The following is a 25,482-nucleotide window of genomic DNA, read 5'->3' on the forward strand; positions in this document are numbered from 1 at the left end:
GTCTTGTCTTGATGACTTGTGAGTATAATCAATGGCCTTGGTATTAAGGCATAGTTGCGCTAGTGTGGTTCTGCTGTCCGTAAGCTCTGCTCTTTGTATAATGCAACACTACCGAATTTGAAACAGCAAACACTTATTATTATTATTACTTGTCACTTATATATTTCGAAATAAAAATTCTATTCAATCTCACCAGCCGCACAAACACCGTGACTTCAGCGCCGCGAGCTCAGATTCATCCTCTTGTCTCATCCCATCCCACATATCATCTTACATTTAAAAAGGCATCACCATCCACAAACAACCAATTCCAACCCCCAAAAATCGATATCTTCATATCAATTCTATTCCGTAATTACCTAGTATATAAAAACCTAGTATACATAAATATACAAAAATGAACCGCTTCCTTCATAAGATGAACGAACCATCACAATATAACTCCATACATAGGTACATAGTAGTAATCTTTAATCTCCCTGCACGCCGGGTATGAAGGTAGTTTGTCTGTTTATACTTATTTACCTACCTAGTATATGGTTCTACTTCATTGCTAGGGCAATCAATAGTGCAGATTAGAGTTAACAATGAGAGGTAGCTTGTGATGCTGGATCTTACTGGAACGTTGAACTTTGAACATCTAAATCGTTTGGAGTGTTGGGATCAATTGATATGTGGATATTGTGTCCATTCCAAATGCATTCATCAAGAACACGGCGAGATTTCAGATACAGAAGCATCATAAAACATAATTTTTAATGTGTATCATTCTAAGATTCATTTGCTGGAATCTTGCAAGGTTGGATCAACCATTTCCACTCTCTCAAGATCCCAAAAGAATCAATAAACTAAGAGAACCTATGAAGCATCTGCCGCTCACCGCAGAGAGCTATAACATAAAACCTAACAAAAGAATTTGTGGTATCTAAAAGCGCCAAAAGAAAAAACCTCATCAATACCTAAAAGTCCACTCTACAAGTCGATAACCCGTGAAGTAATAAAGAAGAATCGATGCGTATGCCCATCAAGCGCTGTCATTACAAGGTAGCTATCGACCGCTCATGTCACCCGTATAACCAGTATTGTATGCTTCCGCCATCTGAGGTTGAGGGTAACCATGTTGTGGATTGGGACCACTAGAGAGGTATCCCCCGTCATCATTCTCATCGTAATACTCGGAACCGCTAGCATCGAAACTGCTCCTGCCACTATGATCATCATCAATGTTATTATCACCTTGAGGCATCTCTGACCAGCTCAAATTCGCTAGGGCAGGATATTGTGCAAGAAGTGCAGCGGGTAAGCCGTAAGTTCCACTAGTATCCACAGGGAAACCATTGTGATCTTGACCCATAGGCTGCTGTTGCATATGCATATTTTGCATTCTTTGCTCTTGCCATAATCGCTGTCGTTCCAGGGCTTCTTCGTCCAGAAGAGGTTTGATACAGATTCGGCCAGCTTCAGACCTAAAATGCCGACCTAATGCATCAGCTCGAGCAAAGCGACGGCCGCAACCCCATGAACCGGCTTGCTTCAACTCGCCTTTGCATACGAACTTCTTCTCTCCAGAATGAAGACCCTCGTGACGTTTCCGGTCATGTTGGCGTGCAAAGGCTTTGCCGCAAACCGTGCAGACGAAAGGTCGCTCATCAGTATGTGTACGCAAATGAGAACGAAGATTGTAGGCACGGGTAAAGCGTTTTGGACAAAGATTACATTGAAAAGTTGCTGGATGTTTTTGAACCCGCTTCGCACTCCCGTTATCGGACGATGCTGCCTGATAATCAGGATCTGCCAAACCAAGAATATAATCTCGATTTGGCAGGGATGACGTGGATTGTCGACGTCGGCCAGGTGAAGTTGCTCCAGATCGATCATTCGGTGATAAGGAGCGCGATGCCGATGAGTCGTGTCCTGATGGAGATAGAGAATTCCTCATTAAAGGAGAGGTGACTGAAGGACTATGACCGCGGGGACTATTATACGGGTCCGAGACAGCTCTCCTACGACGACCTGGAAAAATTAGTTACAATCACGTGTACGTGAAATCGGCAGCCACTTACCTCGATCGGGTGGAGTCAACGCGTCTTGGTCAAGGGCAGATTTTGGAGGATCAAAACTGTTCTGCCTGGATGCCGGCGCAAATTCTACATTAATCTCAGGTGGTACCATTTGTTGCGCTTGTCCCATATCCAAAGAACTGTTGTGTTGCATCTGCGGAAACGATTCTTGTACTTGATTGTAGATGTTTTGCGAAGGAAAGCCATTGTTCGCATTAAGCATAAAAGCACTCTGCTGATCCATATTTGGTATCTGTTGAGGCCCAAGTCGCGGTGATATTGCAGGACTATGGCCTGGACTGATTCCAGGACGAGGACTTGTGTCAGCCAAAGAAAAAGAGCCAATTGCGAGAACGTCCTGGTAAATAGAGTCTTGGGGATGTTGCATTGGTGAGTGCTGTTGCTCAATCGCTTCAAAGCTATCGTGGTGACCTAAATTAGGAGAATGGGCGGCGGATGAAATATCTGAGTATTCAGAGGGTGTTCTACGATGACCTGTGAATTGCGGTGGCATCATACTCCAATCACCAGGATTATGCCCAATTGGGAAAGCAGCACTCTCGGGGCCAAGTGATGCGTTTCGTGAATGACGTGAAGATGCTTGAAAGGGGCCCTGGTTGAAAGATGGGGACTGATGAGAGGAAGATGGCGAACGGGAGTCACGCGGCATTAAACTTGGTGGTGTTGGTGTATGAACGGGAGATGACATATTCAATTCTGCAGGGTTGATAGATGGGTTCGCAGGCTGGGGCGCAAGCTCATTCATGAAGAAAGACTGATCAAATTGCTCGTTCTGTCCACTTGTGTTAGGATATAATGAGAAATCTCCGTCGAAATTGGCACTCAGGAGCTCCTGGGTAAAGCTTCGCTGTGGGGGAGCAAAGGATGATTGGTCTTCTTGTTTGAATTGGGAAAAGTCCTGGGCCTGGCTTGGCGCAAAATTGGTCTCTCCAAGTCCGCCTTGAGTAAATTGTTGACCTTGATTTAAGAAATCGTTGTTGCCAACATATGTAGGCAGTGTTGTGTTTTGGTTATTAAAGTTATCCTGAAATTGTTGGTGGTTGACATTCGAAGGATCCAAAGCAATGCCTAATCCATTCATATCTTGGAAAGGGTGCGGGGATGGAGAATGATTCCTTATATGTTGGTGACTTCCAGATGGAGACCTTCCACGTTGTGAATCCATGACGAAAGTTTGTTTGCTCCTTCTAAAAATATCGAAATATTGCGAGGTTGTCTTGTTTAGAAGTGAGCCTTACAGGCACGGTGGCAGTGCAAGTCAATGAGGCTTAGCAACGGCGGATATACAAATAAACTGCATGCAATGATTGGTTGATTCGACGGGACTGCGAAAATTGACTATGAAACGTAAAGTCCGGAGTAGTAGAGCTATTTGAATACGTAGTTCTTTGTTCGAGCTCGTCGGTGTTTATAGCTTTGGAGGGGAAACGTCGCTGAAATCAAAGACGAAATGAGGTAATCTCGATAATGGGATTGCGATTTCTATCTGTGCCGCAGACTATTGGTATGAACCCAAGAATTGCCTTCAAAGATGCGGGCCCTTAACGTAGAATTTCCTCTAGAATTGAATATTATAATAAGCGCCAACAGAATGTTGGATATTGAACCCAAAACAGTGTATGATTTTCTCAAGCCGACTAAAGTCGTTCGCGACGAGTGGGGGTTGTCGTTTCTGTGTTTGTGAATCGCTCCTTCATCTGGGTGACCACATATGTATTAGCAAGAACTTCTATCCTCGCGACATGTATTTGCGATAGTAACGGTGTCTAAGGATGGGCGAACATCCTAGAGCGCATCGTTGAAAGACAAATCAAACACTTGTTGGCTCTCGAGTCTACTTCCCACTTGAAGACCCGAAGATAGACCTAAGACGCTGTACGAATCAAGAATAAACTAGAGAGGATCGACTTACACGAAACAGTAAGATGTAAATAAGGATGCGCTTCTGGATTTCGGATTGAATTACTCTATTTTTGCTGGTAGCAGCATGAGGTTTGCAGTTGTTGATTTTGTTTGATACATTCGACGACAGCGAAATGCTTATCGTTTGGGAAGTTCTACAATCGCTTAAAGAAGCCGTACCATGCCATGCTAGGACTCGCAAAGCTCCGTATTGCTAGATTACTTTGGTACGATAGTGCCTTTCATGCCATATAATAATCGGTACAGCTTCATCTCATCACACAACCATGTGGACGTGGATGAGTAAGATTAAAAAGGGAATGGCATACGAGTTTGCATTCAATCAGTTCAATGTATATAGGTATTCACACAGTTTGTATATAAAATTATAAGATTGTTATTTCAAATCATACTACAGCAGTTATGTCTAATATTAAGATCTGACTTCCTGTAACTGTGAGCTTCTTTACGGAGTAATGTATTCGAGTTTTTCTGAGAGGTAAATCCTGACACAAAAATACTTCCCTCTCCATCTATTCCAAACCCAACCAAGGGAGCCCCTCTCGCTCATTAGGTTATGCTTGTGATTTGCCTTACGAAATACGGTATCAAAATCATCGCCCTACGAGTAATAAGACCCTGTAAAGTCATGGCCAAAGCGTTTCTATCTTCGTACAGGAACCAAACATATGGATGGATAGATGGATGTAAGGTACAGAAATATTCCTGGAACTTTGTATTACTCCATGGACATTTGTCTGTTGCACGGAAATCCTTCTAGCATTGATGGTGATGGATGATAATGATACGGCTCTGATCATAAAACTCCGTCTCCGTAGGTATCAGTGGCTACCGATTTAGACTCTTAAGTAAGACGCTTACCTAGGTACCTCTGGTAGAGGTCAAATCCACCTTTTATTAACATCACTCAACATCAAACTCACTGGCTCTTCAAACTACTGGTATAGGTAAGTAGGTATGAGGCTATGGTAGATGTATTTACATACACCTGCAGCAGTAAATCCCAAATATCAACAAACCAAATTGCTCAACGAGGAACTCTTAAACTGTAGTTGAAATGGCGCTCTATCAACATGCTCCTCGTGAGCCATATGAATTGACTCATGATGAGCTGTATGAATAGAGCCGCAGATAATAGGAACGTGCCAGTAACAAAAATTTAAGTCTGAATCACCTAACTTTTGGTGGTGCCATCACAATGCAGTGAGCAGCAAGCCCTCCCCAGTGAGGATCGTTCTCGGACAGAGGAAAAGTGGATATTTTCCAAAGACCTTAATGATGATTACCTGATAAGAAAATCTTTGTAAATATATAAATATATGTAAGATCTTATATAAAGTTCGTTGTGATGCTGCACAGATGATCGCATACAACATTTCTTTAGCATGATGCCTTCAGTAAGGCCGTATCTCGGGCGGCAAGATCAGTTGAGTCCCGTCGCTTGGCAGTTCCTTTGCCATTGTAAGATCTTTCTTCGGATTCCGAGCACGTTTGATCGACGTTATCTCGCAAAAAAAACTCAGAGCTTCGATATGAGCGTAGTTTTATGACACTTTTGAATCTGCCATTAGCAAAAATGACCGAAGATAATAACCCATACTCTTCAAGCCCGCCGAAACATAATGTTAAAATTGGCCGGTACCAGGGGTTCTCGAATTGGCAGCCTCTCAGTACAGAAAGTACAAGCCCTATGACAACACATGGACAAGGCGCCTTGTCTAGACTTATCAAGAATCATTCAAATGGATCACTGGCTACCATTCGGCGTACGTCCGCATCGATTCTAGGTAGAGAATCTTCGGATGATGAAGAGCGCCCTCGTAGTGTATTTGACGACCGCGATGATCTCAGTGAGAGACGCCTGAGTGCTGTTCTCAATGGACCTCAGATGCGTAGTCAACGCCTTATTGGCAATAGCAATCCGCGATATAAATGGGAGAGGTATTGGAAAACCGAGGAAGACTTGAAGGGTATGAAGAAATCGATGTAGGTTACTCAAAGTGTCACGGGCGCAAACATTCAGCCTTATGACCAAAACTGACAAGCCTCACAGACGCCAGTACTACGAACGAACGAATTCTCTCATTCAACAATACATTTACATTGATCGGCTACTTGATTCTTCGATACCTCATGACCTCTTGAATGAATACGAGCACAATGCATGCAGTGGGCGATTTGAAGTGCCCACTACGATATCAGAAGAACCGCGTACACCCCCGGAACTAGAAACCCCAGCAAACAATGGCAATACCTCTATATCCGTACCGAAGAGAATAAAACGGACACCGCGAGAAATTTACAAGGTAACGGAAGAGACACCTCTTCTCGTCTTTGAGGGAGATAGCGAATACGATGGGCCAAAGCCTGAAATTCCCGGTATGGAGGATGACAGTGTCGAGAGTGGTGATAGAATTGTGCAGATTGCGATTTACATCAATTTAATTGCCAATACTGTTCTTCTAGCTGGCAAAATTGCCGTCATCGTGCTAACAAGCTCTCTCTCGGTTCTTGCTAGTCTTGTCGACGCCGGATTGGATTTCCTCAGTACAGCGATCGTTTTCACGACCACTAAAATGATTGAACGTCAAGATCAGTATTCGTACCCTGTTGGTCGTCGGCGTCTGGAGCCCATCGGTGTTCTTGTGTAAGGCAGTCCCTTTAGTTTTATCCATTTTCGCTTGGTTAAGAGGAGATGTTGATTTACCCCATTTAAGCAAATGCTAACGTAATGACGATATAGCTTCAGTGTCATCATGGTCACGTCTTTTTTTCAAGTGGCTTTAGAATGTTTTTATCGCCTCTCCTCGGACGATCGTGATATTATCGAGCTTACTCTACCTGCCATCGTTATCATGTCTTCAACAGTTCTCATCAAGGCACTTTGTTGGCTTTGGTGTCGTCTAATCAAGAACTCTAGTGTTCAAGCTCTTGCTCAAGATGCCATGACTGACGTGATTTTCAACATCTTTAGTATCATCTTTCCTCTCGGTAAGCCCAGCAAAACGTGCATTCTTCATCTATTCTAGCTAACATACAACAGTTGGTTTCTACGCCCAACTATGGTGGCTTGATGCACTGGGAGGTCTCTTACTTTCTTTCTTCGTCATCATAAACTGGGCTGGTACCTCCGCCGGCCACATCCGTAATCTAACCGGTGCTGCTGCCACCGCCGACGAACGTAACGTTCTCCTCTATCTCACCATGCGTTTCGCACGCACCATCAAGCAAATCCAAGGCCTACAAGCCTACCACGCTGGCGACAAACTCAACGTCGAAGTCGATATTGTGCTAGATGAAAGCATGAGTCTTCGCGATAGTCATGATTTGGGCGAATCATTACAGTATGTATTGGAATCAGTTCCAACGGTTGATAGAGCATTTGTTCATCAAGATTATGCGGGTTGGAATTTACCTACTCATATGCAACAGCAGGGTGAGTAAAGTACATTTAGTGATTGAAAGCTTTGTTATATTATGTTTTTGAACTTCTTCGGATGATGTCTATGAAGAAGTGCTCTTGTAGGACGAGATTCTTATGCCTTTTTTTTTCTGTATATTACTGTATCATTAATATATCATCCATCTTGGTGTATTGGTATACATTATCCTTTATTCAATAGAAAATAAAGTCAATCCAACAAAATATAATAAATAAATTCAAATAATGAACTTTCTAAGTCTTACTATCAAACTCAAGTTCCTATCTAGTAATTAAAGTCTATACTATACCGCTACTCAGTATACCAGTAAACAAGCAGTCCACGATGTAGGTATCAAGATATAAATAGAGACAGACTATCAAGAACTTTGCGTCACGGGTCGTTGGTTTAGGTTTAAGATCTTGAGATCGAGAGGATGGATAGTAGATATTAAAGTAGATATAGTGATTATAATATTTCCTATCTATTTATTATCTACTCTTTACTATCAATATATATATATATATATCCATTATGTTACGAGGTTTGCCGTCTAGATCACGTGGAAGTGCTCTAGGCTCTCGAGGTGGTTTATAACTAGGCGTCAAGCAGGGACTTAAAGTAATGACAATAATGCAATTCGTAACTAATAGTAGAGTATACTAAATGATTGATCTTGAGCACGAAGCTCTATACAAAGGAAATCCATCTTGATTATATAGACCTTCATGCCTATGGCTAGTCAGAACCGCTGCGCGGTCCTGGACAGCCAGCGTTCCTCAGCGGTCCATAACGTGACTTTAATCACGTTACCTTGGTTTAGTCATGTGACGCGGCATAGAAGATAGCCGTTGTAACACATTATTTAATACCAGAGTATACTTTATATATTTTTATATAAAAAAGTAATCTAGAAATTATCTATTTATATTAAAATAGGAAAAATAATAGAGGAATAAGATTATTAAGAAAGATTGTTAAAGATCCTTGAGTTCATATTATTTTATATTAGAGTTTAGAGTAGAGTATCAAGTGTAGGAAGTACTATATATGTGACATGTTCTAGAAATTCTAGAGATTCTAGAATCTTGGATTTTGGATTTTTATAGGTATACGGTGTATCTAGTACTCCGTACAGGGTTAAGTGAGTGAGTGAAGTGAAGTGAATACCTTGTATGATTTATTTTGGATGAATGGATGAATGCATATAGATGAATGAATATTTAGATAGTAGGTAGATTGTACGTAGATCTCGCATTCGCGCCAGGATTACCATGAATACGCCGATTTGAGGTGATTTGAGTAGGGTACCTATGATACTGCAATTTTTAGAGATCCCTATCGTGTAAAGAAAGGCGATGGATGTTAACGCTGTTACTCCATTTTCCATTCACAGATTTTTAGTCCATATTGATGATTAATTAATCAATCAGACGTTCAAAGATTTCCATTCTCATGCAGATAGATACTTGATTTATTCATACAGAATACACCTACCTACCTACCTACCTATTCTATCTACCCTATCTACCCACCAGGTACATATGAAAGTCAAGGACCAGAGTACATAGCTGCGCAATGCACATACAGAAAAAGGAGGTTAAAGTCATGAAAAGAAGGAGGCTCCTTGTTCGGGGCTAATACTCCGCCCGCACAGAAGTTGTTGGGTTTATTAGGTACCTACCTACCTACCTACCTACCTATCTAGACGCTGGGGTATTTTGTGATTTTGCGGGCATAAGGTGGAACGGAATAAATCAATAGATCAACAGATCGATAGATCGTACATTTATTAATAAAGTGATATCCTGGGAGTTTGATCGTCGGATCTTTACTTTAAGGATAGTGAGTTACAGCTTGAAGTCTGATAATGAGAAACTAGCTACTGAGAAAAGAAAAGGAAAGTATTTAGGATTGTTAAATTTGAATCACAATCTTGAATGCTAGGTAGGTATAAGACTTAATATATTCAGATTTAACATGCCATTTATTTTGTCCATATCGCGGCTGGTTGTCTAGGTAGCAATTGACGAGGGGAGTTTAATGATTCTATTTTAGGAAATCGTATGTGATATTGAATTAATGGTAATCTTACTACGTATTTACCTAGTATTTCCTTTCAGATGTCTGAGGCTGTGTCCTAAATAATCCACGTGTATTGATTGAATGGATGAAGGTTTGAAAAGGGTACACAGTAATAAAAGATTTGATCTACAAACTCGTATTACTATTTGTAGCTGTGGGCATCGTATGTCAGAAATAGCGGAATGCGGAAAAGACGTCATGTCGAAAGGGTCTTGAGAGGGTTTCGTGCCCAGTGAAGATTTATGTTTTGTGGATTGCGATGTGATGGATTGACGGAGGAAATGCGAGATGGTGGATCCATCCGGTATAACCAACCCCTTGAAATCTTCTGGAGCACCAATGTTGTGGATAAGGTTAGTGAAAATGTTATTTTTAAGTTTGAAATTTTGAGATTTGAGAGACAATGTCTGGTACTCGAGGCTTTTCGTACGTCCGTTATGTAAGATGCGGGTTGTTTAGGGTATTGAGGCATTGATGAATGATCTGGTGAGGAGGTGAGTGCATAAGATAGATTAATGAACTTTTTTCATATGCTTCAAAATGCATATGTAGAAAGTACCTAGTAGTAGTAGTATAATCATACTCAAACGACATTGATCGTATTATGATGGCTGAATATCTCTGAATGGCGGCACGGCATTGACCATAAGATTCAAGGTACGCACGCTCGAGTACGGAGTATTGATGAAGGATTCTCTTTGTGCAACAACCGAAAGGAAATACCAGGGGCAAGAGAGACTTGGGAAAAGGCATCATGCAAGAAGATAGAAAAGGAATAGAATTTCTTTCTCTCAGCCTATCGAGGTGTGCATGCTTTCCACATGCTCAAGGATTTGGAAGATGATGCATTTTTTGTTTATCATTAGTGTCACGGCAACGAACAAAAGAAGAATGATACATACGGACATATGTATGTGCATATACATGATGATATATCCTCCGTAAGTGATGAAGAAATGGTAAGCGGGGTTGAAGAAGTGAAGAAGTGAAATGTGATGAAGAGGTTGAAAAGGGTTTGGTTATATGAGCGATGATTAGATGAGGAGGAGGGTTGAAGGAGTAATGATGTGTGTATGTAATAATACCTAGGGATGTAAACCTAGGTAATCTTACTAGAATCACTATATAAACCACCCAAACTCCTGGGAAATAGGAGAACGAGGAGGATAGGAAAATGCTTCCACCAGTCTTCCTTTTGTCAACACAAATTTAACCTTCATCCAACTTGCCAACTTACCACCGACCTTGTATTAATCTTCAAGCACCGGTAACATTTCATCACAGTAAGACTTACCAAGAGAAATACAGGCTCAATAGAGTGAAGCAAGACAGTGTTCTGCTCCTGAACTACGGTGCACTCCCACCATTTAGGCATCAAAGTAGGTAGGCTACAGGCTGCAGTGACCTCAAAGGCAGACACTATAAACACTGTAACCACTATATTGCCACTATAACCACTACAAGCGCTATAGCATCTAATAAAAATATCCTTGGGTCCCCAGTAAAAAAAGGCTTTTAGCAAGCTTTTAGTATGACCAATCAGTAATCAATTCACCTATCCAACCCCATTCAACTCACTCACCTCACTCAACTCATCCAACACATCCATGAATTTCTCTCCTTCAAAACATTCCACCTCCACTTTTGTACCCTTAACATGGTCTCTCATTGAGAAGAATCGAAGAATTCTTGTTTTGCTCCTCTCTCTCTATCTTTCTAACCTCAAAATCTCATATTGAATTCTTCAATCATTGAATTGCATTTGCATTTGCTAGTTCGAAGACACTTTGTCTCTTGAGTCCATCGCTTTTTCTTCCATTGTCATTGATATCTTTTTTATTCTTTTCTTCTCATTTTCTTTTTCGTCCATCGTTGGCTGTATTTTGGATTCATCTTCTCTCTCTTGTGGTAAGTAAACATTACAAAATATGCTTTCTATCTATCATCTCCCCTTCACTTTGCTCTGCCCTCAAATTTCTATATTTAAACTGCGCCCATCAACAAACTGAAAAATTCGACTCAATTACTCACTCCCCCGACACTATCTCCTTAACTTCAAAGTCTTTGGCGCCCGCGGAATATGTTTATCAGAATCGATATTCATTCACTACCATTTTTTGATACCCAATCTTTGGCCTGGCCTTGAATGTTTAAATGTTCAACACCTTTCTGTCACCAAACAAACATTCACACACCCGTATCCTTGCCTTCCGAGTATTTGCTCGGCGAATACACCACATTTGCTTTTGCCCAAAGCTACACCAATTCCTTCCTACGACAGCTTGAACTTCTCATAAACTACCGATCTATTGAACTGGATCCTTGAATTTCACTGTTCCAAAAGGACCTTGCTAACGTCGTCTGTGCCCACTTCATTAGACCGTTCTCTGATCTTTTCTTGCACGCATTTCAACGAAATCTCTCGTATTCATCTCGACGTCCATAACGATTTTCTTCGGCATTGACGGGTAAAACTTCATCTTCGAGCAGCTCAATCTTTTGCAGATCAAGCACACGCAGAGCATCAAGCCTCATATCCCATATTTGGATACCTTTTTTCGATCCTTACCACTGAGAAGCTCGAGACCGGCAATCTCGTCTTCCAGTAACCAAACACGAACTATATGCCTTTAATTCCGAAAAATTTTGGGCGACGCAAGTCAACAGCAAATGCTTTAGAAAATCCCGAACCTCCTGTCGAATCTTCCTTCAAGGTCTTTGAGCGTCCTCAAGTCGGAGGGCATAAGTCTGGTCCATCGTTCGACGGTGGAGTGAAATTTGCTAGAGGAAGTGTTACAGCGGATTCACATAAGGAGGACAACCTTTTTGAGGGCATGAAAGTTAATACTGTTAATCGGTTAGTACTGAGAATCCACCTGGGAAATTCAGGGGATTTATAACTAGGGGGTACCCTTGGCATAAGCTGATAAAGTTCAAGTGGCAGTGGAGCATCAAATACGAACACCGCATCTACCACAGATAATTCCTCCCGCTTGAGTGCAGCGTCTACAGCCCCTTCTTCTATGGACACACCTGGCCACGAAGAATGGAGAGCATCTCATGATAGACATCACGGCGACGGTTCCCTTCCACCAAAAACATCCTCAGGTTTTTCTCTAAAGAATGCTGGAAGATCTCTTTCATGGGGAAGAAACAAAGCCACTGCGTCTCCATCAAAAGCATCAGACGAATTACCGCCTTCACCGACCATCCGAGACGATAGCACTTCAATCCGTACTCGCGCTGTGACTGCATCCAGCTACGCAAGCACTGCTACACCACCAAAACTTGGAGATAGAGACTTGGATCTCACAATGGGAGACGACTTTGGAGACATGTTTGCCGGAATGGCGCACCGTAGAAGTGCGGTATTAAATTCCCCTGGTGGCAGAGGGTTTCCTAAAAACACTGCAAGTCGAGCCCCAATCTTGAACATGACTACAATTTTACTAACCTTACGTAGGAAATACTACCACCTGAGCCAGCATTCAAGTCGTATTCTGCCAATCGTGCCAACAACCAACCTTCACCCCTGAATCTCGATAAACGTAAACCAGTGGAAGACCCGCCATATTCATGGGGATCAAATGATGGACTTATGAAAAATACTAGTCCGCCTCCGGTGGTAACTCGTAATATGGGACCGCCTTCTCAACAGCCTCCTCCTGTTCCAAGGCACGGACCTCTTCATCAAACTGACGGGAACCAAGCCATCCCAAGGCCGCGGTCGAGTGCGCCTCGCCCTGATTCCTCACTCAAGAGAAGTAGTGCTATCTCCATGCGCCGCCAATCTACATTAGATTTTGATAGCGTCGACGAGGACGCTGCACTCTTGCGTGATTCAATTCATGCGAGCAAGAATCTGGGTGAAGCACCAAGTAATCCTCCGGCCCGTAAGAGCTGGGCACTCCCTTCGCAAGCTGCATACAATGCCAAACCGACCGCAAAAACACAACTCCTTGAGCCGGATGAGGATGAAGATCTCTTCGAATCCGCCGATTTAGCCCAGCAATTCCAAGAAAAGTCGGAATCCCCACCTCCTTCGAAACAAGCTCCTCTAAACAAGGTCATGACACCAGCACAATTCGAGCGTTACAGACAAGATCAAGAGCGTTTGCGAAGCGTCGGCGGGCGCCTGAAAGATGAGGAAGCCGAGGAGGAAGATGAGGAAAATTATGAGGATGATGAGGACGAAGCAGAGAAGAGCAAAAATGCTGCCAAGCAACGACGGAAGCAGGAGGCTCACATGTCAGTGTATAGGCAACAGATGATGAAAGTTACCGGAGAATCGACACCCGCGCCAGCACCTCGACCTTCAATGTTTAGCAGCCAAAGTACACCCAACTTGGTACTCGATGTTCCGACGGAGGATGGAGAGGAGGAGGATGAAGAAGTTCCTCTGGCCATTCTTGCTGCTCATGGATTCCCCAATAAGAACAAACCACCTACAAGCAGGTTAACTAGCATGGGATCTAATCCAAATCTCAGGGGAGCAGCTCAAGGTGTCCCAGGTATCGGTGGACCTTTGCCTGTATTTGCTCGCAATCTACCACAAGACCCTTATGTTGGAGCAGGCCTTGTGTATCCAGCTAATAGGGAGTCATTGGCATTTGGAAATGGTGGTCCTGGGTCCGTTCACAGCATTCCTAACAGAGGTGCTCCTCCAGGAGGTCTCGTAGGTGTCATTGCCACAGAAGAACGTTCTCGAGCCATGCGAAGGGGTAGCCCAAACCCTGGATATGGTCAAATGCCTCCTGGCGGCTTTACTGGCATGGTTCCTCCACCAATGATGGGGCAGATGCCTATGGGTGCTGGCGCGCTAGGAATGGGCCAGGTGGGACCTATGGGTGCAATGCCTCAACCAATGCTCAGTCCTGGTGACCAAGCTCAGATCCGTATGACTGAGCAGATGCAGTCATTCATGGAGATGCAAATGCAATTCATGCAAATGATGGCAACCAACCAGAATGGAAAACCCGCTCCACAGGCCGGTGGTGCACCGCAACTCGGGCCATTGGGTCAATTGGGTCAATTAGGTCACATGTCTCAGCCAAACTTTGGTGAAATGCAACGACCTACAAGTCAGCAGTTGACCACTAGCAATTCTGGACCAAATCTCCGACCAGAAAATGCACAACGTACCATGAGTATGCTTGAGCCTTCTGGTATGCCTTGGTTACAGCAGCAAGGTCAAGGATATGCATCGTCAATACACGCTCAGGGCAATGGTTATGCTCCGTCAATAGCACCTTCTGAACGCAGCAACGTTGGATTACCTGGCCGATACAGACCAGTTTCACACAGTCCCCCAACTGAAGCCAAGCCAAAAGACTCAACCATGCCAGGTGCACAGGGGGGTTGGGAAAACAAGCATGCCTCAACCACGATCAAGACCGTTCAAAGGGTAGATAATGACGACGAAGATGACGAGGAAGCGTGGGCGGAAATGAAAAAGAAGAGAGAGCAAAAGAGATCTCTTTGGAAATCAAAGAAGGATACCAGTGGTTTATCGGAAATGCTTGGTTACACGCAATAATAATTTCATGGGCGGGGTATCTTGGTTTTAGATGCGTATGCATTTGCATTTGAAGGGGACAGCTTTGTGATATATAGCATGAAAACTTTGGCGTTGGAAGACTTGGGAGCATTGAACTGGAAATCATACCTCTGGCATGACTGCTTTGTATAGTAGTAATATAATTTCTGATCTGGGCGGATTTTGTTTCTTTTTGATTTTTCTTATTATTTAATGATCGATCTCTCGTACCATCTACTTAATAAATGACTCTTTTTTTATTCTTGATTTAATGCAAGCCTATGCCTGATTTTAGTGAACCAAATCTATAACCAAAACGACTTTGGTCTCAAACACACATCAAACGCCTACAATCATCCAATTGTCGAATCATTCATGTCTTTCCTCTCCTTCGATCACTTGGACAGACCATACTATCTATTGCATCCTTCTCTCCCTCACGCAATCTTTCCTGCAGCCCACTCCCTTCTCTTAACCCCCAGCTCCACAGCCGCAGCACCCCAATCCTCACCATGATTATGGCCTCCATTCCCGGTCGCACCCACGCCAGCCCTCATAAGAGCCTGCTCCTCAGTAAGCACGGTCAACAAACCAAAGATGAGCGGAACACCCATGTCCAATTGGACGCGCATGAGGGCGTGCGAAACGCTATCAGCTATGTATTCAAAATGCATGGTTTCGCCTTTAATGAGGCAGCCAATCGCAATAATGGCGTCGAAGGGAGCAGTCGATGCACTTTGTGGTTGCGTGGAGAGGGAAGTAAGATCGGTGGTTGAGGAGCCGAGGAGGTCGCCCGCGGAAAGTGAGGAGGTTTGGGTGGATTGGATTTGCGAGGCTGAGTAGAGTCTAGGATGGAGTGGAGTGGAATGGTTAGTTTTGATTGACTAGTATTAGGATCCGGGGTTGAGGTTGAAGGTTGAAGATTCTCGGGAGTGAAGGAATAGATAGATAAAGGGATAAACGCAATGAATATGAATATATAACGAGAAACACGTACTTTGAGCAAGCAATTGGTAACTCCCAACTCCCCGGCACGGATTGCACGACGATATTGGATTCCTTCACACCACTTGCCAGTAAAGTTTTCTTCGTCCCAGCGAGAAGCGGCTCGATTATAGCTGAGGCGTAAGTGGTGGTTAGCGGATGGTAAATGCGGTGTACGGCTGAATGAAGGGGGATGGGATGGTTTTATTGTATTCGAGAGATTACTCACAGGTATTCCATCTCGCATGTACGATTCCAATACGAAGGGCACTTCCATCGTGCTTTTGAGCTTCTCCTGGTCCTTTGAGTGAAGTATCCATGGTGGGTGGTTTAGATGTGTTTTGAGTGTTTTTGTTATGTGAGTGGGTGATTTGGCTGGCTGGCTTTGGTCTGGAGAGGTCGGAGGGGTTTTGGTGGGGTGGAGGAAGGAATGCATTGATCAATCGTTGTTGACCTTGTGGGATGGATGGATGGATGAATGAAGCTTGGACCATCTAACCTGCTCCGTACAGTTTCACACTTCCCGATTAGAGAGGGCTCAGTCAGGGAGGGAGGGCACGATGGGAAGATGGTACTTTCCCGTGTGAGAATAATGGATTGTTTTGATTTAAAAGCTGTAGATTCTTCATTTATCTTCTTCTAATAAACAACATACTTGCTTCACTACAAACTTACTCGAAAGCAGACTTAATTGATATTACATTCGCTTTGGCTACATACTTGCTTCACAGTATTCTTCATTGGCATCATTCTTGATTGATATCACGCTCGTTACCACTATTTCTACTTTGCTTGATTAATAGGACATCTTAAGACTATACTCATCACCATGTCGCAGTCTACCGGTCATCCCAATTCCACCATTGGACCTATGGTTCGATTGCGAGGACTGCCTTATTCTGCTTTGCCGTTGGGTGGCATAGGCATTCATCCAGACGGAACAGAAGAGAAGTTGAATACTAATACACAAATACATCCTACACGGGGTGCGGAGGCGTTCATCACAGATGTTCTGAGGGAATCAAGTTTATTCATCGATGGCATGGGGTTGGATGATAGTTGGGACCTTGACAAACGTTCGACTACTCTCTTCGGTAAGAAGCGCATTCTGTTCCTTAAGCGCGTCATTCCTGCCAGGGATATCAACAGAAGGAGAGTGTACAGTCAGCTTCCGCTAGTAGATAATAAGGAGGTCTGGTATGCTAGAAGAAGTTTTCATGATAATCAGGATACACGAGGTTCAGCTACTTGGGACCAAGTTACTGTAGACATCAAAGAGAATCATGCCCTTACAGAGGAGGCGGTTTCGGACGATGTGACCGCTAAACAATGCATGCGCTGGAATACGAACAACCTCATTGTTGACAGTGGTGGTGAACAATGGAACAATATCACAATGGCTGTCGTGGAAATGAGGCATAAAATGCCCGTGATAATAAATAAGCGGACGTTCCCTGTGGTATTGATCACTGCGTCGCCGGGCAGCTCTAACGGAAATGAGTTCCTAGTTATCTCAATACCTATAATCGATTTCGAGACAACCACGTGGGCCCAATTATCAAAAGAAAAGAAACAAGTTGTTGCGGCCTATGCAGCCATCGAACAGTTTCGTATTCTCCCTCAGGGAGAAATAGAGTGGACAATGGCTACTACTGTAAGAATTCTAGGCAAAGACTCTGTTGTGCTCTACCATTTGCTAACTTGTGTGTAGTCAAACCCCAAAGGTAGTGTCGCTCGCATCTTGACATGTATAGAAGGCACCGCTATGCCAAGAGTGATTAGGAAGGATATTAAAATGTATATGAAATGGGTCCAGCGTCGAAGGACAGGTGACGAACAGCCCGAGCAGGCCCAACAGCAGCGCCCTTCCCTCTTTGCCAGAGGGAATACATTCCTCAGAAACCAGTTCCGAATGTTGTCGAGGGAAGCCGTAATTCCCCCGCGAAATTAACTCTATAACGACGGTGGCGGATCCTGACAGAACTATTTGCCAGCTTCATCTAGGAGCTTGATTGGTTTTGTGAGATCGAAAGGCCGAGAGAAATTGAATGATCTTCAGCGTGTAAAAATCTGGTCGCTGCTCAGCAGCGCTAAGCAATGTGCAAAGGGGGGTTATTAATAATTGCTATTCTTAAAATAACAATTTCAAGCGTTTACACTACTTCTCTGAGTCCAGAGCTCTTTTATTGCCATCGCTGTCCCCTCAACGATAAGTTTGTGCTCTACTTCATGCATTCTCGCCTCGAGCTTTTCTAAAGTTTCGGAACTCTTGCACTCCACTTCTCTCACCAATATTGGTGTTCCTCGATCGACTTCACTAATCACATAATGAATCATTATGCCCGTCCTGTTATTCTCCAACTTGCCAAGTTCGAAGTCATCATGTGCCCGTTTGATAGCATTAGCCCCATCATATTTTCCTGGAAGTGCAGGATGAAGGTTTATGATGGGTATGTTTTTTGCAGTTAAGGGGTCAATGAATGTTGGTGCGAGGATATGCATCCAACCAGCACAGATAATCTGGTAATTGTTAGAACCATTTCGGTGGTGCTGAACATTGAGGTGACTTGAACATTGGAACGGGTAGATATGAAAAATAGTAAAGGTAATTGACTTACAATATCAGGTTGATCAGCAATCACGAGATCCGCAAGGTCCGCATCATACTTTTCTCGTGCAGCTTGTATCACGGCGGGGTCCTTCTCATCTTTTTTGTGATACTTTCCAGCCAACAGATTGTGATATGTAGTTGGGATGTGAGCTCTTTCTGCCTTCTTCAGCCCTTCCACGCCCTTTCGATTTGAGATAACTCGAATTATGTTTAAATACGGCATGGTAGGTTGCGCGTCATTGGTCCCTTGCGAAGCATCGATGAGAGCTTGAAGATTGGTGCCAGTACCGGAGATGAGAACGGTTGCTTTGGTTGGAGGGGGTGTCATTTTTGCTTTTGGTTGAATTGAGATGGTGAAGAGATTGTGTGTGGTTATGTTATGGTTTTATATTGGTCATGGGAGGTAGGATAGGTAAACTATTTTATTGTTGAAAGCGAGTGTGGGCCTCTGACGATAGAGTAGGTGTAAAATAAATAATGGATGAAATAAAAATATGTGAGGTGGGGAAATCAAATGTTAGAGTTGGGACTTTGTGGAGTCTATGCTATAGTGCTTTAGGGCTGGACTAAAATACAAAACACGTGTTTTCAGATTCATTTTATTCTTGATTTTGTATTGATGCAATATGGGATGGTGGGAAGATGACCTAAGATATCTCGTACCTATTATGAGGTAGATATATTAAAAGTTGGTTGATATAAAACTCATCGTTGTGTGCAAGGAGAAAAAGTCAACGGTCAATTGATGATGGTGGGGTTGCCAAGAAATTCATCGGCCCCAGCATAAATTATCTGGTTATGTAAGATGCAGAAATGCAGAAATAAGGCTAAGATAGCTCCGACTTCAGCCTTACGAATGAGAAGGCTGTAACTTCAATTTCTCTCAAACAAATCACTCCTTCATACAAACCATTATACAAGTTACCACCTCGGGATTTTTACATACAAATTTAATTCTTAATCAACAATCTCACCACAATGGCTATCGACGAGATAGTTACAGATCCATCTCTTAAACTTGCCCTTGAGACCTCAAATCAAACGCGGGAACAAGCAATTGCTCTCCTAGACTTCGTATCGACAGCCTCTACTACTTCCGCTCCTTCAAACGAAGTCCTACTGCAAATCTCTAAACAACAAAAACTACTCCTCACATACCTCGCACAGTTGAGAGGTTTACATCGTGATTCTCATGCTGGCGCCCGAGAAACAAAGGCTTTAACCGCGGAAGCACGTCAGGAAGTAGATAGGCTGCATTTACAACTACAAAATTTATACTATGAACAGCGGCATCTACAAGGAGAGATTGCTGCTTGCGAATCATATGAGTTGGTTCTCTTTTAATTTGCATGTTTGTCGTCGTGGCACCAATGCTAACACTACTTTTTCACAGTCACAAATATCAGCAACTTCCCCTGATACCTGTTGATGAATTCTTAGCCCAACATCCGGAACATGCTGATGCTGATGAGAATGCGCTTATGATTGCAAGGATAGATCACGAACATCAAGAGAGATTGAAGTTGGAGGAACAAAGACAAGGACTCTTAAAGAAGAAACAAGGATTGATTGCCGATAATAAGAAGAGGAAGGATGATCTAGCGAATCTTGACAAAGATTTGGAGAAATTTATTGATGTGAGTGTGAATCTTGTTGTAACTTCATTGGGAAAGATAGAATTCCCATGCTGATTGAAAATAGGCCGCAAAACCGATACAAAAAACCTTCGAGCGTGTGGTATAAGAAATCGGAAAATTATCATTGTATCTGCTTATTGCAGGTTTTTCGCTCCTTCGTGAAACCAAGGACGACCACTAGGATGTGATAACAAGCTTTGCTTTTGGTATGGCAAATAGGAAGAGCTACCATCAATTGAGAAAGTGTACAACGAGCAAGAATTTGCATAGGGATGCGCACAATAGAGAGTGATGCTCACTCAAATTTGAGTTACCTATTATTGGACGCGGATTGAAATATATAACTTAAAATGTACGACGTAACATAAGCATTACGACATATTGGAACCTGACTAAAATACTGCTTGGATTTTCAACCGGAGTAGTGGTACTTCAGAGTGACATTTCAAGATTTCAAATGTTTTCGTTCTCTAGTCCAAGCTTTTCATCATCTCAGCTCAACTTGGCAATCATCACCGATTGGACGCCTAACCTCTCATATGCTAACGTCACATTTCGGCCTTGACTTTTCAAGCCGCGCATCTTACAGATATACCCAGAAGAGCACAAGTAACTGTGTCAAGGTACCTAGAAAGATGAGTACATGTTATAACCCATTCACTGCGGAGGAATTTCAAGTTATAAGAAAACCATTTCACATATTAGGAAGTCCGATATTCAGGGATTTGGAGAGGGGTATCTTGCCAAGTTTGGCGGCGGACAAGGAACTTTTCCCGAGACGTCTTGATATGAAAATAGGCAAAATAGCTGATAGCAAACAGCCATCGAGGCTTAGCTATCTTCGCAAAGAGCAAAGCCCATCTGGGCATGCTTTTCATAGAAACATCGTTGGTCTGCCCGGATTAGCGATAGTGGGACAATTACCTCTGCTCACTTGCCATGTTTGCCTTCCTCATTACCTGAATTCTCTTTCTGTTTTTGTATTCGTTTGTGTTCTGGTGTGATCATTTCTTTCTGAAATCCATACCATCAGATATGATTTGTATGAAACATGTTGAAACTTTTAATTCCATGTTTAGCGCTGCTGGTTTTGCTTCGGAATAAGGTTGAGGCACACTCGACTACTACGTCTAGTGCAGTGCCGACGCATATAGTTTCGGTAGGAATAGAAGGATTGCAGTTTACGCCGACGGAATTGGCTGCGAATGTTAGTGATGTAATAGGTATGCACTTTTTAGGAACGAAGTCGTTATAATCATATGTTGTATGGGACATACTAATCGATTCATGAATCTTTTAGAATTCCGATTCTATCCTCAGAATCATTCGGTCGCAAGGGCAGAATATGGAAGCAATAGAGCATGCATTCCATATGAAGTTACGGGTATCAACAAGAAAGGCTTTTGGAGTGGTTTTCATCCAATCAATGTCGTGTTAAATGATGTTTGTACAATCACAATCATTGAAGATAGTAGGAAATTTGGCATTGCATAGTCTAATTTGAGATAATCTAGCCTCCGAAATTCCAAGTCGTGGTTAATGATACGAATCCGATCTTCTTCTACTGTTCGTCTCCAGGTGCTTGTCATGAGGAGGGAATGATTGGTGTGATTAATGCTGTATGTGCAATCGTCTTATCTCAATGAACGATGTTTAGTTTCGCATACTCACTGTTCAATGTTAGAACTCAACTCAAACACTCGCAAATCAATTGGCATATGCGAAGAAATCCTCCTTACAATTTAGTCCCGGTGAAAATTTCCCCGTCGAAGCGGAAGCTTCCTTAACCTCGACTACACATCCGACCTCCACCTCATCCCCAAACCAACCTCCCAGCACAAGCAGCTCTCCTGCCGCAATCGTTGTCACAGATCCCTCACCCTCCTCTTCACCCTCAAAACTATCTCCAGGCGCCATAGCAGGAATAGTCATCGGCGCATCCGCACTCGTCGTCCTAGCCAGTGCACTGCTCTATCTATGCGGCCGCCAACACACAATCAAAGAAATATTGCACCACAACTCCCGCCCACCAAACATGAGCTCTCATCCGCATATCCATCATCCAGGTGGTCCAAATACCCCATCTTACATGCCCCCCTCAGCATCGCTTTCCGAAACAACATATTACAGTAAACCCCGCCATCTCATGACCGAAAATGAAATTCGAGGCCTAGGACAATTTTCTGGCGCGGGAAGTGAGAATCATTCTCATCTCTCTGATTCCCACGTGGGAAGTGAAGGTTATGTGCGAAGTCGCAGTCGGAGTCCTGGGGCTGATGAATATGGAATGGTGATTCCGACGTTGAATTTGGAGGGTACTGGGAGTGGGACGGGGGTTGGCGCTGCAAATGGTAGGGGAGGAAGTAGGAGCCCGAGTTATCAACAGGGGAATACGGGTGGGAATGGAGGTGGGAGTTTAACGAATAGTCCTGGGATTCCTGGGACTTTGGGTGTTCAGGTGGGGGTGGGGGAAAGTGAGAAGTTGAGGGGATTAAGGTAACTTACTCCATAATCTTTCCTCCATATCCCCCATTGATATACCACCAACTAACCCCTTCAAAGACCATCTCCCTCCCCTGGACCCCCGAATCATTTCCATTCTAACACTTCATCGTCGGGACCTCACGAATTAGCAACGCATCAAGATCAAAATGGTACGCGCGGCTATGAACGTACTCATACTCATACTCATGAACGTTACGATGATCCGGAAATGTGAATATTGAGTGATTTTTCTCTTTCCCTTTGCTAGTTTTATTGGTGGGTTTGTTATCTTACCTACCTTGTTATCTTTTTTCTCTCTTGTCCTTTTTTTTTTTTCTTCGAGGGTTTTCGTACAAATCATACCTTTCTTTCTTTCTTTTGGTTACTTGGGCGTTGCAATATGTTGTGCCGTGTCATGTAGACACAGCTCTTACTACATACAACATGAATAGACGGTTATACTTACTTCGTATCGGATACACACTAACTAATCTATCACATCAACAGAAGGATAACTGATCAAGATCACCAGGGTGGAAATACATTCTTTTGGGATGAAGGAGAATCAAGATGAATATTAGTTGAAATCTCAAGTACTTTTCTTTTTTTCGTTTCTCTCAAAGGGGCATTGATTGGAGTTGGGAATTGGGGAATGGATGGTATACATATATATACATACCTACTACCGGACAGCGGGTGTTGATGCGATTCAGTTTGGTTTGGTTTGGGTTCTTTGAAAGAAGAGGACATGAGATACCCTGAATAGGGAATTCGGAATAAGAATTTTAAAATTCCCTGTCTCACTGGGCTGGTATGATTTATGTTATGCTATGTTATGTTATGCAGTAATAGTTTATAAATATACATATATACTTGTTTTCGAAATATTTGAGTATTTGAGTATTTGAGTATTTGAGTATTGAGAAATTTAAAAAGGAAGTGATAGTAAGCCTCAGCATGATAGATACTCACTCACTCATATCGCTGAACAGCGAGTGAGTTATTAAAACTTCTTATAATACAATGTAAGATCAGATCCGCAGTAAAGTGTTTCCCCCCCCCCACATCCCAAACCCCCGCGCGCCTGGTAAAATATATAACCAATATAAGATCTTGATTAGCTATCTACCTAATAAGCCTCACAAAGCACTAATAAGCAGAACAGGTTATATAGATTGTATTTCAAAGCTGGTTCATGAGTCACGACTTTATAATATAAATTAAAGAGCATTTTAATATCCTATATATACATTTTTAACAAATGGATTAATTAGGTTACATAGTAATTATGAGTTAGGTTTTTAGAAGGGAGGACTTTGTATTTATGGGATTTCAGATAGGTAATTAGAAGGGATTGTTATTTTGGAAGTAGAATTGGATATCGGAGTTGGAATGGGATGTTGGATATTTGAAGCATGCGGGTCTTTGAAGTACTCTGGGGAGGGAGCGTGTGGCTGCAAGTGTTTGTGGTTTTATATTTGAGGTTTTTCGTTTTGGAAGGAAGATGAAGGGAGTGGAAAATATTGTAGGAGCTACTGGCTATACGTGGAAATCAAGGTAAAGGGATGTAATGTCACACGTCATTCAGAACACCATGCACGTATTGAAATAGACATATCTACTTCTACTCCTTACCCATATCCGGGAAACCATCGCTTAGGAAAGGGGTATCTTTAATTCTTCTAGTCATAAATTCATCTCCTAATCGCAACTGCAACGACATTTAGACCCTAAAATCCGCAGACTCTTCAAGCAATTGGTTTGACGTTACTTAACCATGGTAATCCTAATTTCTTCATTTCAACCGCAATTTGAAATAGATAATCCAAGCTACATAAAATATCAGCATCATCAAAATCACCAATAGAAATAATCCAAAATAAAAAATAGAAAAACCTACCTCTCACACTGAGTCTTCGCCTTGTGTACTGACTCTCCCCAAACATAAACTCCATGCCTCCTCACCAAAACAGCATACGTATCTGGATATTTCTCCATCGCCTCTTCCAAATACTCGGTCAAATCTTCCTCATGGGGTGTATTTTCAATAACCGGAATGCGCAACGTATCATGATATCCCAGGTTTCCTGTTTTCGTATAACCTTTTCCAAATGCTTTTATTTGCTCGATATTGTTGATTTCAAACATGGTCGTGTTTGGTGCGGATTCGAGGAGCAGCGTTATGAGGACTGCCCATTGTGAGTGCGTGTGGATGCAGCATCCTGCGTTGCGCTTAGTGAAGGCCGCCATGAAGAGGGGAGTGCATTGCGAGGGTTTGAGATTGGGCGGTGAGCGGAGGTAGATGCGCTGTTTGGGGTTAACTTGTGCGGTTATGTCGAGAACATAGATGTGTTCTGGTTTCATGAGTTCTTTTTGGACTCCGGATGGCGCTAGGTAAACTAGATTACTGTGGTGGATTAGCTTGTGTTTTTAATGAACGGAAAGGATGGATATACTCGTTGCGTATACTGGCTCCTCCTCCTGTACCGGTTACCCATCCTAAATGCCAGAATTTAGAGCATAGTTCTGGGATTAGATTGGCAGGATGTTGGGGATCTTGCGATATTATAAGGTGATCACTATTTTCCGATTCTTGGACTTCCTGAATTGGATTTTGTGTCGCCATGACTGTTGTAAAGCGAGAAAAAGAAAGAATGAGGTCTAGAGTAGCAGTGCCGTGTTTATCTGTGAATTGTGTATGAATCGACAGCCTCTCTCA

The 25,482-nt window shown here is 42.8% G+C and overlaps 9 protein-coding genes across 9 annotated transcripts; 5 read left to right on the plus strand and 4 right to left on the minus strand.

Moving 5' to 3' along the window:
* Window positions 1-1,048: 1,048 nt before the first annotated feature.
* SS1G_04676 (hypothetical protein) lies at window positions 1,049-3,162 on the minus strand (the record flags this gene model as incomplete). The annotated part of the gene is made up of 2 exons (XM_001594818.1): window positions 1,049-2,013; window positions 2,064-3,162. 2 exons carry the CDS (start codon window positions 3,160-3,162, stop codon window positions 1,049-1,051), a joined length of 2,064 nt encoding a protein of 687 aa, XP_001594868.1.
* Window positions 3,163-5,580: 2,418 nt separating this feature from the next.
* Window positions 5,581-7,448, plus strand: SS1G_04677 (hypothetical protein; the record flags this gene model as incomplete). The annotated part of the gene is made up of 4 exons (XM_001594819.1): window positions 5,581-5,990; window positions 6,058-6,651; window positions 6,748-6,995; window positions 7,048-7,448. The coding sequence occupies 4 exons, from the start codon at window positions 5,581-5,583 to the stop codon at window positions 7,446-7,448; spliced, it is 1,653 nt and encodes a 550-aa protein (XP_001594869.1).
* Window positions 7,449-12,135: 4,687 nt separating this feature from the next.
* On the plus strand, window positions 12,136-15,047 carry SS1G_04678 (hypothetical protein; the record flags this gene model as incomplete). Its single annotated transcript, XM_001594820.1, has 3 exons — window positions 12,136-12,368; window positions 12,450-12,879; window positions 12,975-15,047. The coding sequence occupies 3 exons, from the start codon at window positions 12,136-12,138 to the stop codon at window positions 15,045-15,047; spliced, it is 2,736 nt and encodes a 911-aa protein (XP_001594870.1).
* Window positions 15,048-15,484: 437 nt separating this feature from the next.
* On the minus strand, window positions 15,485-16,351 carry SS1G_04679 (hypothetical protein; the record flags this gene model as incomplete). The annotated part of the gene is made up of 3 exons (XM_001594821.1): window positions 15,485-15,893; window positions 16,045-16,165; window positions 16,261-16,351. The coding sequence occupies 3 exons, from the start codon at window positions 16,349-16,351 to the stop codon at window positions 15,485-15,487; spliced, it is 621 nt and encodes a 206-aa protein (XP_001594871.1).
* A 509-nt stretch (window positions 16,352-16,860) lies between these two features.
* SS1G_04680 (hypothetical protein) lies at window positions 16,861-17,776 on the plus strand (the record flags this gene model as incomplete). Its single annotated transcript, XM_001594822.1, has 2 exons — window positions 16,861-17,685; window positions 17,756-17,776. The coding sequence occupies 2 exons, from the start codon at window positions 16,861-16,863 to the stop codon at window positions 17,774-17,776; spliced, it is 846 nt and encodes a 281-aa protein (XP_001594872.1).
* Window positions 17,777-18,176: 400 nt separating this feature from the next.
* Window positions 18,177-18,970, minus strand: SS1G_04681 (hypothetical protein; the record flags this gene model as incomplete). Its single annotated transcript, XM_001594823.1, has 2 exons — window positions 18,177-18,551; window positions 18,650-18,970. 2 exons carry the CDS (start codon window positions 18,968-18,970, stop codon window positions 18,177-18,179), a joined length of 696 nt encoding a protein of 231 aa, XP_001594873.1.
* Window positions 18,971-19,620: 650 nt separating this feature from the next.
* SS1G_04682 (hypothetical protein) lies at window positions 19,621-20,385 on the plus strand (the record flags this gene model as incomplete). The annotated part of the gene is made up of 3 exons (XM_001594824.1): window positions 19,621-19,970; window positions 20,036-20,279; window positions 20,344-20,385. 3 exons carry the CDS (start codon window positions 19,621-19,623, stop codon window positions 20,383-20,385), a joined length of 636 nt encoding a protein of 211 aa, XP_001594874.1.
* Window positions 20,386-21,330: 945 nt separating this feature from the next.
* On the plus strand, window positions 21,331-23,337 carry SS1G_04683 (predicted protein; the record flags this gene model as incomplete). Its single annotated transcript, XM_001594825.1, has 6 exons — window positions 21,331-21,502; window positions 21,580-21,722; window positions 21,794-21,898; window positions 21,964-22,775; window positions 22,842-22,994; window positions 23,271-23,337. The coding sequence occupies 6 exons, from the start codon at window positions 21,331-21,333 to the stop codon at window positions 23,335-23,337; spliced, it is 1,452 nt and encodes a 483-aa protein (XP_001594875.1).
* Window positions 23,338-24,511: 1,174 nt separating this feature from the next.
* Window positions 24,512-25,389, minus strand: SS1G_04684 (hypothetical protein; the record flags this gene model as incomplete). The annotated part of the gene is made up of 3 exons (XM_001594826.1): window positions 24,512-24,593; window positions 24,664-25,170; window positions 25,220-25,389. 3 exons carry the CDS (start codon window positions 25,387-25,389, stop codon window positions 24,512-24,514), a joined length of 759 nt encoding a protein of 252 aa, XP_001594876.1.
* Window positions 25,390-25,482: the final 93 nt, after the last annotated feature.

Source organism: Sclerotinia sclerotiorum, genomic scaffold, assembly GCF_000146945.2.
Source record: "Sclerotinia sclerotiorum 1980 UF-70 scaffold_5 genomic scaffold, whole genome shotgun sequence".
NCBI classification, from domain to species: Eukaryota; Fungi; Ascomycota; class Leotiomycetes; order Helotiales; family Sclerotiniaceae; genus Sclerotinia; species Sclerotinia sclerotiorum.